Source organism: Neofelis nebulosa, chromosome 2, assembly GCF_028018385.1.
Source record: "Neofelis nebulosa isolate mNeoNeb1 chromosome 2, mNeoNeb1.pri, whole genome shotgun sequence".
Lineage (NCBI taxonomy): Eukaryota > Metazoa > Chordata > Mammalia > Carnivora > Felidae > Neofelis > Neofelis nebulosa.
This window is the reverse complement of record NC_080783.1, coordinates 191981190-191994397: the sequence shown is the minus strand read 5'-3', so window position 1 is coordinate 191994397 and position 13208 is coordinate 191981190. Positions and strand designations below refer to the sequence as shown.

Sequence of the window (13208 nt, the reverse complement as noted above, 5' to 3'; positions counted from 1 at the left end):
GTACCTAACTTGACCAGGCAACACTTTTCTCATCTGCCAGCTGGGAGTGTTAAAATCCCTTTGGGCCAGATTCTGATTCCAAGTACCCAAGTGCAGTTTGTTCCCTTTGCTAAAGCTACTCAGAAATTTGGGGAAGCTGTTTCTTTTTCTGTAACTTCAAATTAATCTTTCTTCTTTTTTTTTAATGGGCTCTACACCCAACATGGGGCTTGAAATCATGACCCTGAACCAAGATCATGCATCTCATGCTCTACTGACTGACCCATAACACCCAAAACTTCAAGTTAATCTGTAAAGAACTGGGAGAGCAGAGCTTTCCTTAGCTTATTGATGCACAGGAATTGAGGAGGACTGGCCTCGGTGGACTTGATCCCTCAAAACATAGTCATTCCTTAATTTTTAAAAACAGCTATTTTGAGATTTAATTCACGTAGCCTACAATTTACCCATGTTTAAAGTATACAATTCAGTGACTTATAGCATATTCAGAGTTGTGCAACAATCACCACAATCCATTCTAGAACCCTTTCATCATCCCCAAAAGAAACCCTGTACTCTTCAGTCATCACCCCAATCCCTCTGTACCATCCCCCAGCTCCAGACAACCACTAATCTACTTTCTGACTCTTTAGATTTGCCTATTCTAGATATCTTTTATAAATGGAATCATACAATATGTGGTCCTTTGCTTTTTGTAACTGGCTTCTTTCACTTAGCATAATGTTTTCAGAGTTCATCCACATTATAGCATGTATCAGTATTTAATTGCCAGATAATACTCCACTGTATGGATGTGCGACATTTTGTTTACCAATTTATCAATTGATAGACATTTGGATTATTTCCACTGGCTGTTATGAACAATGAATGCTGTGAACATGCATTCATTTTTTTTTTTTCCTGGACAGATATTTTCAGTTCTCTTGGATATTCACCTGGGAATAGAATCACTGGGTCATATGGTAACTTGTGTTTAGCTTTTTGAGGAATGTCAGACTGTTTACCAAAGCGACTGCACCATTTTATATTCCCACCAGCAATGTGTGAGTGTCCGTTTCTCTGTATTCTTATCAACAGTTATAATCCATCTTTTTGATTATAATCATCCTCTTGGGTGTGGACTGGTATCTTACTGTAGTTTTGATTTACATTTTCCTTATGGCTAATGATTTTGAGCATCTTTTCATCAGTTTGTTAGCCATTTGTATATATTCTTTGGAGACATTCGCTAATGTTGACAGTGATTTTCACAGGGAATGCAAACAGGCAAAAACCTGAGTAGCTGAAGTTATTCACTCATCTTTTTGTTGACAGAATAGCATGAGTATTAGTTGGAGAAAAAGATACATATTGATGATTCCTGATCAGTCTTGGCTTTGTCTGACTGCCTCTAAAACATCTGATGCTTGGTCCACTGGACTTTTCCGTTTCCGTTTCCTTTTCCTTTTCCTTTTCCAGTCTTATTGAGACAGAGTTGACATACATCACTGTATGAGTGTAATGTGTATAGCACAATGGTTTGAGTTACCTATATTATGAAATGATTAGCAGTAAGTTTAGTTAGCATCCACAATGTCATATGAATACAATAAAAAGAGAAAGCAAAAAAACAAAAAAATTTTTTTCCTTGTAATGACAATTCTTAGGATTTATTTTTAACAACTTTCATATATATCATACAGCATTGTTAGCTTTTTTTTTTTTTTGGCTATTGGACTTTTTCTTTTATCTTTTTTTTAAAAGTTTATTTATTTTGAGGGGAAGAGGGAGAGAGTGGGGGATGGGCAGAGAGAGAATCCCAAGCAGGCTCCACACTTAGTGCAGAGCCTGATTTGGGGCTCAGTCTCTCTTTTTTTTTTTTTTTTTAATTTTTTTTTTTTAACGTTTATTTATTTTTGAGACGGAGACAGAGCATGAATGGGGGAGGGTCAGAGAGAGGGAGACACAGAATCTGAAACAGGCTCCAGGCTCCGAGCTGTCAGCACAGAGCCCGACGCGGGGCTCAAACTCACGGACCGCGAGATCGTGACCTGAGCCGAAGTCGGCCGCTCAACCGACTGAGCCACCCAGGCGCCCCTATGGCTCAGTCTCTTAACTGTGAGATCATGACCTGAGCTGAAATCAAGAAAGAGTTGGTCGCTTAACCACCTGAGGCACCAGGTGCCCTGCTATTGGACTTTTTCTTAAGAGATTTATGGAAAACTTTAGAGGCAACTTGATATGTGCAAAAGAGATAAAGACTTTGGAATGGGGCAGAATTGGAGACCTGGATTTTATTGGCCTGACCGTTTACTAGCTGTGTGATCTTGGGATATGAATTGAACCCTCCAAATCCCATCTCTGTATCTGAAAATTTTCTAACATAGAAGCACTAGTGTTAGCTAGTACTTTATCCATCTGTAGGCAGAGCTGTGCCCAATATGCTTCAGAAACACTATTGTTCTCTGTTATTGAAAATTCTCAGGAAAAAATGCTCCCCTCCCTTCCCCCATTATCTCTGTCTATATCTGTCTTTTATAGTTTTTCATAGTTAGTCATTATAACCAAAGACTGAGAGACAAAATAAACTCATTTCACCTAAGTTTTTTGTAAGGTGGTTGAATTTTGCTATTTGCAGGTGTAAAACATAACTGGCATTTTTAGAAGGAGATATTGAGGACTTGATGTGAAATTAACTTTGTATTTCAAAATACCACCTTTTTCTTTTTAGTACTCATGGTAATTAGTGTCCTTTTGATAATATGATCTCACTTGGTCCTCATTCCTATTATTATTCATTTAAATAATTATTCAGTACCCATTCTTGATTTTAATACCTTATGCTCAGGTCTTACCTACCAAAAATAAGTCCCTCATTGTCATTTCTCTTTTTAACCCTTAACATCAAGTACTTCATATTTTCCCACTTTATTTATTTATTCATTTTGAACTTTTAATTCTTTTTATTTTTTTTTATTTGAGAGGGAGAGAGAGAGCAAGCGAGTGGGGGAGAGGAGCAGAGGGAGAGAGAGAGGGGATTCCAAGGAGGCTCCATGCTTAGTGCAAAGCCCAATACAGAGCTCCATCCCATGACCTTGAGATCATGACCTGAGTCACCCAGGCACCCCTCACTTTTTAATTTATTTTTTTTAACCCACCATTCATTTATGATCTGATTTCTATTCTACCACTCTCTAGAAAACGATTCTCACAAAAAACACTGTTACTTGTAAGAAAACTAAAAAACACTTTCTTGGTCCTTATCCTTGTCCTGGAGCATTTGATACTAGCAATAATCCACCCCTTCCTCGATCACCCTTTCTTGCTTTTTTGCCTACTTCTTTTACTGCCTTTTTCCACCCTGTCCTTTGTTGATTACTTTTCCATCTCCTGCCTTCTAATTTTGGCTATTCCCGCAGTCTCAGTCCTTAGCACTCTTCTTTCTTGCCCCTAACCCAGAAAGGCCAACATTTCCCATGTCTTTAGCTAGCACCTCTCTGCATATGACTTCTAAACTTAAGTTCTCAGCTGACCCAAATTGAATTCTGGTATTTTCAGCTGCTTCCAGAACATTACCGTTTGTAGCTCCTTTTCTACTCTTTTAAATTCAACATATTTAAGGGGCTCCTGGGTGGCTCCCAGTCAGTTAAGTGTCCATCTCTTGATTTCAGCTCAGGTCACCGTCTCACAGTTTGTGAGATCAAGCCCCACGTCAGGCTCTGTGCTGGCAGCTTGGAGTCTGATTGGGATTGTCTTTCTCTGTCTCTTTCTGCTCCTCCCCCTCAAATAAATAAATAAACTTTAAATAAAATAAATTCAGTATATTTAAAATTGAACTCAAATCCATTCTTTCCAACCCTCATGACCTGCTTATGCAACCATGGTGCACCATGGTTGCGCAAGCTTGAAACCTTGCACCCACTTGATGGAGAGGTCTTGAAATTTTGGAGCCACTGGTGTGCTGGAGCTAGCTTACATGGGCTCATGAGAACTGAATACTAATTCTGTGAGTTGGTTGCTAAGCACAGCCATTATGAAATATTAAATTATATAAGCTCACAATGAAATAAGTTATATTTAAAATAATGGTAATAAATACTCAAAACACATCATCTCATAATTATTTTACTACATGTTAATATTTTCTATGCTCTTGAAGTTAATTATGTATGCTGTATCTCTGATGGAAAAGTATATAATGGTGTGCTCTTGTACATTTCTTCCTGACATCACTTTTAGTGATAGTATATTAGTGGCTGGAAATTGGTCATGGTGGGAGTATTTACATGATGGAAATCAACAAATGCTACAAGTCTGAGCTAGATGTGTTATTTTGTTTAGACTTAAAGTGGTGGAGAAAATGTTAATATTGCAGATTAAACCAAAAAGTGTGTTATACCTGTATTCACATTGTGAATAACACAAAAATTAAAGAAATGTTCCTTTGAAGTTTGAAAGCTATTACCCAATTCATCATGAACCATTTTCTCCAACTGGGTAATCTACCCATCACCTTCCTACTCCTTTACTCACACAGGTACAAACATGCATCTTACATGTTTTCACCTCTGTACCTTGTCTTCTGTGGTTTTCCATCTTCTGTCTTTCTGTCAAAACATTTTCTAATCCTTCCAGTTCTTCCTCTTCCAGGAAGTCTCCCCAGATATTTCCAGCCTTTATCTTTTTTTTTTTTTTTTATTAAGTAATCTCTGCACTCAACTTGGGGCTTGAACTCATAACCCTCAGATCAAGAGTCACATCCTCTACCAACTGAACCATCCAGGCGCTCCATAGCCTTTATCTTTTCGGACTCCCATTCTGTTTGGAATGCTAGAATATTACAATTGGAAATGACTATAGTGCAGTTTTCCACTCAGATGTGGAAATCAGTATCCCAGTTTCTGCTTGAAGAATTCAGTGACTAGAAACCCATGACTTCTGAAAGTAGCCCTTTTTACTGTTGTCTAGACAATTATTTATATTGAAAATTAATCTTCCTTATGCTTGCCACTACTAGTCTTCTGATTCTGTGTTGTGTCACCCCGTGGAGTTGTCACTGGACTTGTAACAAACCAGAAAACCTATTTCTGCTTCCTGCAGCTATGTGACTTTAACTTCTCAAGGTCTCAGCTTCCTCAGTCCCTTCGTGGATACAAGAATAAACTTCATAGGGCTGTTGTTTGGTTTAAATAAATATAAAATAAGATTATGGCTGATTATAAAGCATAGTAGTTAATGGCAAAGACTAAATTCAGAAAGACCAACCTGAGGCCAGTTTTCCCACTTGTGATCTTGGACAAGTTATTTAACACTCTGTGCCTCATTTCCTCATGTGTAAAATAGGAATAACACCTGCCTTATCAATGTGAGAGAGAGATGAGATAACATGTACAGCATTCAGCATGGTGTTTGACATGGACCACATATTTTTCCAAAGTGAGATCTTTTTTCCCATAGTTTCAGTTCTAAAATTGGAATTATTTTTTTCACAAGGAAAATAGCCCTCAAATTCACTATTAGAAATATTTGGTAAGAGAGGAGTTAAAATATAGGTACATCCTGTCAAACACTGGGTACCTAGCATTTTTGTTTCCTTTGCACTCTAGAAGGCTTTTCTGATTCTGACTGGATTCCTCCATCTGCATTGGTCATTGTATCACATTTTGGTCCATAATAATTCCTGAGAGGTTTCAGGATGGTTGACTCTCCATTTCCTTGTCCAGTCTTTCTTGAATATTGTTTAGAGTTGGCTAGAGTATGTAGTGGATCTGGCTTCTATTTTAAAAACACACATACATTTCTGGTAAGTGTTACCATTTCATATGTATTGTACTCCAAAACTGAAAATTCCTGAATTTTATTATTGTTTCACATTTCAAATTCTTTAATCTGTGTTTACCTAGAATCAAAAACTCTTGTGTAGATAATAAGAGATTGTAAGACCAAATAAAAATCTGTTTCATTCTCATGCACAGGTCCGCAAGCACATCAATGATCTTTATGAAGATCTGCGGGATGGCCACAACCTAATCTCTCTGCTGGAGGTCCTCTCAGGCATCAAACTGGTGAGCTTCTCTCTTCTTCTCATGAGTGACCTCGCAAACATGGCCCTGTTAATGGCATACCAGTCCATCATGTTGAATGCCAGGACAGTGGCCGCCACTGCCTGCTCTCTGTTACTTGGGAGAAAGAAGTAGAAGACATTATTGGTGGACTTTGCTTCTAAGTCATACTTACAGTTTTAAAATGATGTAATTTCATCTTAATGTGAATTGATGTGTCATATTCTCATTTCTTGATGGAATCAGGTATCGGTTTTATACCTTTAATATGCATTTTTTTTCTCCTTATTTGTTCTTTATCTACTTGTTGGTACACTATTTCAGGAACAATAGATTCACATTTAAAGATTTTTTTAGTGGGATGCCTGGGTGGCTCAGTCAGTTAAGTGTCCAACTCTTGATTTCGGCTCAGGTCATGATCTCGAAGTTCCTGAGTTTGAGCCCTGCATTGGGCTTTGCGCTGACAGTGTGGAACCTGCTTGGAATTCTCTCTCTGCCCCTCCCCTGCTCTTAGGCGTGCATTCTCTTTCTCTCTCTCTCTCTCTAAATAAATAAAGATTCTTTTTAGTAAGGCATATTTTTCTTTCTAGAGTTTTATTTCTAGTCTATATAGGTGCTCCTATTTTCCCATCTGTTGTGAATTGTTTTATTTTCTGTATTCAGCTAAGGATATGAAGTTTACATTAAAAGCCCTGGTATTTAAGGGTGCCTGGGTGACTCAGTCAATTAAGTGTCCAACTCTTGATTTTGACTCATGTCATGATCTCACGGTTCATGAGTTCAAACCCCGAGTTGGGCTCTGTGCTGACAGCAGGGAACCAGCATGGGATTCTCTCTCTCTCTCTCTCTCTCTCTCTCTCTCTCTCTCTCTCTGGCCCTTGCCCTCTCCCTCTCTCTCTCTCTCTCTCTGGCCCTTGCCCTCTCCCTCTCTCTCTCTCTCTCTCTGGCCCTTGCCCTCTCCCTCTCTCTCTCTCTCTGGCCCTTGCCCTCTCCCTCTCTCTCTCTCTCTGGCCCTTGCCCTCTCCCTCGCCCTCGCCCTCGCCCTCGCCCTCTCCCTCTCCCTCTCCCTCTCCCTCTCCCTCTCCCTCTCCCTCTCCCTCTCCCTCTCCCTCTCCCTCTCCCTCTCCCTCTCCTTCTCTCTGCCCCTCCCCTGCCCACATGTGCTCTCCCTCTCTCTTTCTCTCTCAAAGTAAATTAATAAACTTAAAAAAAAGTCCTAGGTATATAGAGTTATTTTTTCCAGTTCACCTCACTTTCTTCCTTCTTTGATTCACTGAATCTCAGAGGTTTGGAGAAGTACTGAAGTTGCTATCTGAACACAGTCCTGGATGCAGTACATTTGAATTCCTTGGATAATTAAATATGCCTGCCTACTCCCAAAAGTGTTAAGTAAGCATTGCTTGTGGGAAACACCTATGTATCTAAAGATAAATCTGCCTGAGCTTCTTGGCTTATCAAAATAACCCCACTTGTGGGTTCTTTGTTTTCAGGGGGGTGGGGTGGACAGAGAGAGGGAGAGAGAGAATCCCAAGCAGGTTCCATGCTGTCAGCACAGAGCCTGATGTGGGGCTCTGTCTCATGAACCATGAGATCATGACCTAAGCCGAAATCAAGAGTCAGACGCTTGACTGACTGAGACACCCAGGTGCCCCAACATAGTTTTCATTTAGAAAAGTCCAGGGGTAAATACTGGAAACATCTCTGGGGGAAAACATGAACTGAAGTAACTCAAGCATTCATTGCCTTTGGTGAATTCTTAGTCAGCGTTTGCTGTTTTTGAAGAAGGTAATTTAGCACATTAGATTTTGCTCCTTAAGTATTATTCACCTTCTTCAAGGATTGGGGCTTGGCTTCCCATGGGCCCTTTGTTTTGGTTTCACATCTTTTTTGTCTTACGGTAGAATTACTTTTATGATTTTTCCCCCTGGGAGAGCCTGAGTGGCGCAGGGGCAGAGGGAGCAAGGGAGAGAGAACCCTAAGCAGGCTCTGCTTCCACTGTGGGGGTACTCAATGTGGGGCTCGATCTCATGACTGTGAGATCATGACCTGAGCCAAAATCAAGAGTCAGATGCTTAAACTGACCGAGCCACCCAGGTGCCCCTACTTTTATAATTTTTAATGGACTTAAATTGACAGATGCTTTTATTAGCACAGCCACTACTGGTGAATTCCACTTCTTATCTGGCCCTCATTTATAAATCTCATAAGTAATCATAATGTCACTTTCACATTGCTGGACTTTAACTCACAAAGTTACATTTTGGGCAATTTGGCTGGGATATTTGATGAACTTGTAGGGATTTTATATTGAAAGTGATTCTTTTTTGGTGACGTTGCTTATAAAACCGTCTGAAAACACTCCAATCTAATTTCTTTGCCTAACCTTTGAAAACGTGCAAGTTGTTTATGGAGATATTCATAGCATATCATCTTTTCACTGAGAACTATCCAGATACCTCTTTCATGATTATTCTCAGAATCTCCTTCTCCTTTAGTTGATTCACAAAAAGAGAGAATGGACAGCCATGGAGAATTGAAGATGTGTTTCAGACTAAGTGTTCAATATAACCATGTGATCTGGTCTTGATATGGTTTTGCATGTTTTGGGTTGTGGGAGGGTATTTTCATATTTATTTTCACTTTTTAAAAAAAAATTGCATTCATTTCCTTCTCATTTTTGTGTTGTGAATTTCCTGTCACTATGTCATGTTTTTGCCTTGGTTGGTGGCCAAAGGAGCCAGCAGGGCTGAAGACCCTCCGTCTCGTGAGCATGCCCTCCTGGCGCCATACAAACAGCGAAGAGCAGGAGGAGGAAGATGAGGATGATGTAGTAGGTCCTCCTGGGATGCCAGGATCCCAGCCAGCACCGCAGGGCCATCAGAGAGTCTGAGGTTCTCGAGGTCTCCAAGTACCTCAGTTACCAATCGCCTTCTTCCCTCTGCACCTGGGAATTTTCGGTCCCAAAGAAAGTGGTTAAAACTAATTGTGCCTCTTGCCACTGTTAGATGATCCTGGAGTGGGGGTTGTTTTGCTTATCTGAGAGTGGTTGGCACAGAAAGAATAATGGTGTTTGGAGGTGTCAAGTGCCTTTGTGACCTGGAGACCAGTAGCTTTCTTGGTGGCCTTGCTGTGTTGTCTGAGTCTGGATTGCAGAACTGTGGAAAGTTTAGTTGAAGGCATGACAGTTAATTGCTCACGGCTCCACACTTGAGACTAACTCTCTCTCTCCACCCTCTGTAGCCTCCAGGTTCTCACCACACACCATGTCATTTGTTTTCAAAACAGCCTGTAGTTTGCAAACCACTCACTGCATGGAGATACGCTGCTTTTGTCAATAATATCTCTAGAGGACAGAGATTTTAACTTGCATGTTCTTAGGGTATTTATTTTTGGTGGGAAGTACCAAGGAATAAAGAGAAGAGTGTGTGAGAAGGGCATTTCCTGTTTGTGGGCCCTAAATTATAGCCCATAATCTTTCTCCAGAAACAGGGATTAAGCAATATCCCTGTTTCCTGTCCTCTTAAAGTCATTTTTCACCTCTTTAGAATCTCCCTTCCCATTGCCTTAGACTCTTCACTTTGATAGGCTCTGTCATCCTCAAAGCCATGTTCACAAGTAGTTTAGCTGAAATGGCTGGAAAGAGGTTCTTGCTAGAGGATTTTCCTAAACCTTTGACTTAAGAAGTTATCCTGTGGCCCAGAGGCGCCTCAACATCTCTGTAGATTATCCTCATTTGGGAGTGTTGTTTAGAAGTGTTGGGGGCACCCAGAGAAATGCTTCTCCCCTTATCTTTACACGCATTTGGTTACTTTTTGTGTTTCAACCTGGGACGATGTTTCCTCTGTACAGGCACCTGGCCGCATAGCTACCTTATTCATCAGCCTTTAATTAGTACCACTTTGACATTTACAAATGAGTTGGGTATATATAATCTAGTAAGAGTGATGTTTCAGTCCCAATTTTAGTAAAATAAAAGCAACATTGGAAAATGAGCAGGAGAAAAGGTTCCAGAGACAGATAGCCACCCCTTGCATGCTGTCACTGAGTACACTGATTTCAGCCACATTTGGATGGATAGTAGCTGAGCTATGGACAGGGTGCCAGGGGCACGGGATGGAGATGAGCTTCTCTCCAGTGGCTTGTATGACATCTGGGACTGAGAGACTAGCAGAAAATACCTTTCTTTGGAGTATCATTGTTGAGTGGCCCTACTCATCAAGGTTTTCATTGTTGTTGGTATTTCTTTTTTTTTTTTTTTTTTTTTTTTTTTTTTTGGGACAGAGAGAGGCAGAGCATGAACGGGAGAGGGGCAGAGAGAGAGGGAGACACAGAATCGGAAACAGGCTCCAGGCTCCGAGCCATCAGCCCAGAGCCTGACGCGGGGCTCGAACTCACGGACCGCGAGATCGTGACCTGGCTGAAGTCGGACACTTAACCGACTGCGCCACCCAGGCGCCCCTGTTGTTGGTATTTCTTATTGAGGTCCAAGGTGACTTTTTTAAATGGACACCCATCTGCCTGGAAAATAGGTTTCTTCCTGATTTTTGTCTCTCGTTTTTGAGTTTTTCACTTGTTTATTGAGCATGTAAAACTCTTCATTCCCTGGTTTAAAATTGGCTACATCTACCTTCTCTTGCCAGGTTTTTAATAAGGTTGGCTCTAATTACTGTGTAGTATGCAATTAGGACTTTCCGCCCTTTCCTTAAAATAGCATTTAACTGTGATTTTAGGAGCCACAGAGCCAGAGACTTTGTTCCCATTAACTGCACATCCAGAATCAGGTTCTGCCGTATATGGCCACAGAAGACCCTGTACAGGAGCTGCGGCACTGATTCGACACTAGTAGTCTACCCACACTGTGTGTTCTCAGGAGGCACAGTGGGAAACCAGCATCATGGAGGCCTCAGGGAGCACGGCGAAACACACACAGGCCTTGCCACTAAGGGGTGCTTTATGTAATGCTCCCCTGGCTGGCTTCAACCACGAGGAATTCTGTGTGGTCTTTCAGTCCCTGAAATGAAAAAGGATGGGGCTCTGCATGGGTAAATTGGTGTAGCTAAAATTACCATCTCTTTTTGTTTGTTTGCAGCCCCGGGAGAAGGGCAGGATGCGTTTTCATAGGCTCCAGAATGTGCAGATTGCCCTGGACTTCCTAAAGCAGCGGCAGGTAAGACACTTCCATGCTTTCCCTATTCTGCCATGGAGTGTTGACATTTGACCCTTACTTAGGATGTTCTCAGTGCCCCTAGTGAGCCCTTGGTAATTGCTCCACCTGGCCCAGTCTGAGTCTTGTTTGCTAGTGAATGATTACATTATGGCTGGACAAATCATTTGGTGGTCCTTGCATAGAATCTAAGGCCTTCCTGAATGGGAGAGTGTCAACAGAGAAGAGCAAGATGCTAAAGATGGAAACTTATGGACTCACCTAAGGTGGGGGTCAAAAGGAAGATGGAAAATAAATTGTCAAAGAAGATGGAAAAAAGTACCTCATCCAGGAAGAGGAGAAACCAGAATGCTACATGATCCTGAAGAGTAGATGAGGGGCTGGTCAGGATTGGCCATTGTGTTGGTGCCACATCATGAGGTCTGAGGCCGACAAGCATTGGTGACTTGAGAACAGTCTGAATAGAGCAGAAGAGCTCTTGGAGTTAGCGGGTTAGAGCAGTTTAGTGGGCCTGGATATAAGAAGGGAAAAAAGTTTTCCACGTGTTTTTACACATAGGAGGAGAAGCCAGTGAAGAAAGGCAGACAGGGATGAGAGTGAGGAGGAGTGCTGACAGTGACAAAATATCAGCCCTGGGAAATGCCACAGAGAGGTTCTAGCCCAGCGTCTTCATTTCCTAGATAAGGAAAGTGAGATCTGGTGGGGTGAAATGACCTGCCCCAGAGCGCACAAGCTAGAGCAGAGCTGGGGCTTCCACCCAGGCCTCCTGCCATGGAGTTCAGTGTTCCTGCCACTGTCCGTGCTGTTTCTACACACTGCCCCTCCCCCTGCCCCATCCCTGCTTTCTAACGGATGGAAACAAATTCAGGGATTGCGGGTGAGATCCTGAGCACAGCTGGTGTGGTTATCTTTGAAAAAGAAAAGGAAAATGCCACTTTCTTTGAGATACAGGGAAAAGGAAGGAGGGGGGATAAAGATGCAGGGGTGGGGTGGCTGGAAGGAAGATGGAAGAGGGGGTCAGAGAGTTTGTCTGCTTGGAGCCAGTTGAGTGGAAGAGATCGGTCTAGCTGTGGGCGCCAGGCAATCACTCAGGCCAAGCTGGACATTGAATGGTATGCATATTTTTAGAGTTAGTTCATTTTCATTACTCTTATCAGTATTTCTCATTAACTTGGGAAATTCTTTCTCTGTGCTCCCAGGGCAGTTTACTTTCAATATAACATCTACTACTTTATTATTTCTCTGTTTGCTCTCATGTACCGTGGGCCCCGTGAGGACTGGGAACGGGATCTTCTTCCACAGTTTTCTCTTCATCACCTGGCATAATGAATGGTCCTTAATCGACACTTAATAAATATTTGTTGAAATAAATTGACAAATGAAAAGTGGTGGGAGAATTAGAGGCAGTGTTTAGGGTACTGGAGAAAGCAGGATTGGAAATGTCTGTGTGTAGAGCTGGAAGGACCCTGGGGGTTCTTAATAGGCAAGGGAGAATGAGAAGAATCGATTAGCTACAAGTCTAAATAAGGACCAACAGTAGATTTGGTTACTATGATTAGACTAAAGTATGTGCAGATAAGAACAGCAGACTCAGAAGGGCAGGGAGAACTCTAGAACAGCTCTTGGTAATGGGGAGGTCTAAATTGTAGTTGTGTAGCTGTCCAAAGTAGAGGAAAAGCATAAGTCCTCAGAATGGAGAACGTACATGAATTGTGCAGATGGGGTGATATTTGGGTCATTGAGATGAGTGCTAATAAGATCACCACTTTTAGGATTTAGGTGCTAAAGTCATCAAGGGTTAGTAGAGATTGGAAGGTTGTTTGCAAAGTAGACTTCAGAATGGAAGGGGCAAGCTGATGGGAGTGGGGCTGAGGAATGTGGACATGGCTAATACCACATTCGCCCAACTGTGGGTCAGTGATTGGCGATTAGAAAACTGTGTTCTCGATCTAGAAGAGTAGCCTCTCCTACCTGCAGTATACAGAAGAGGAATGGAGATACAG

The 13208-nt window shown here is 41.6% G+C and overlaps 1 protein-coding gene across 19 annotated transcripts in view; it reads left to right on the top strand.

The window, feature by feature from the left end:
- Nucleotides 1–13208, top strand: part of MACF1 (microtubule actin crosslinking factor 1) — a 335119-nt gene that overhangs the window by 132333 nt on the left and 189578 nt on the right. For 11 of the 19 annotated variants that reach the window (XM_058717965.1, XM_058717978.1, XM_058717958.1 and 8 more), the window contains exons 3-4: nt 5955–6044; nt 11131–11208. In XM_058717965.1, coding sequence (XP_058573948.1) covers nt 5955–6044; nt 11131–11208 — 168 coding nt within the window. Of the gene's footprint in view, nt 1–5954; nt 6045–8775; nt 8872–11130; nt 11209–13208 lie in introns of all 19 variants that reach the window. The other 8 variants (XM_058717976.1, XM_058717957.1, XM_058717960.1 and 5 more) reach the window with 1 other exon arrangement.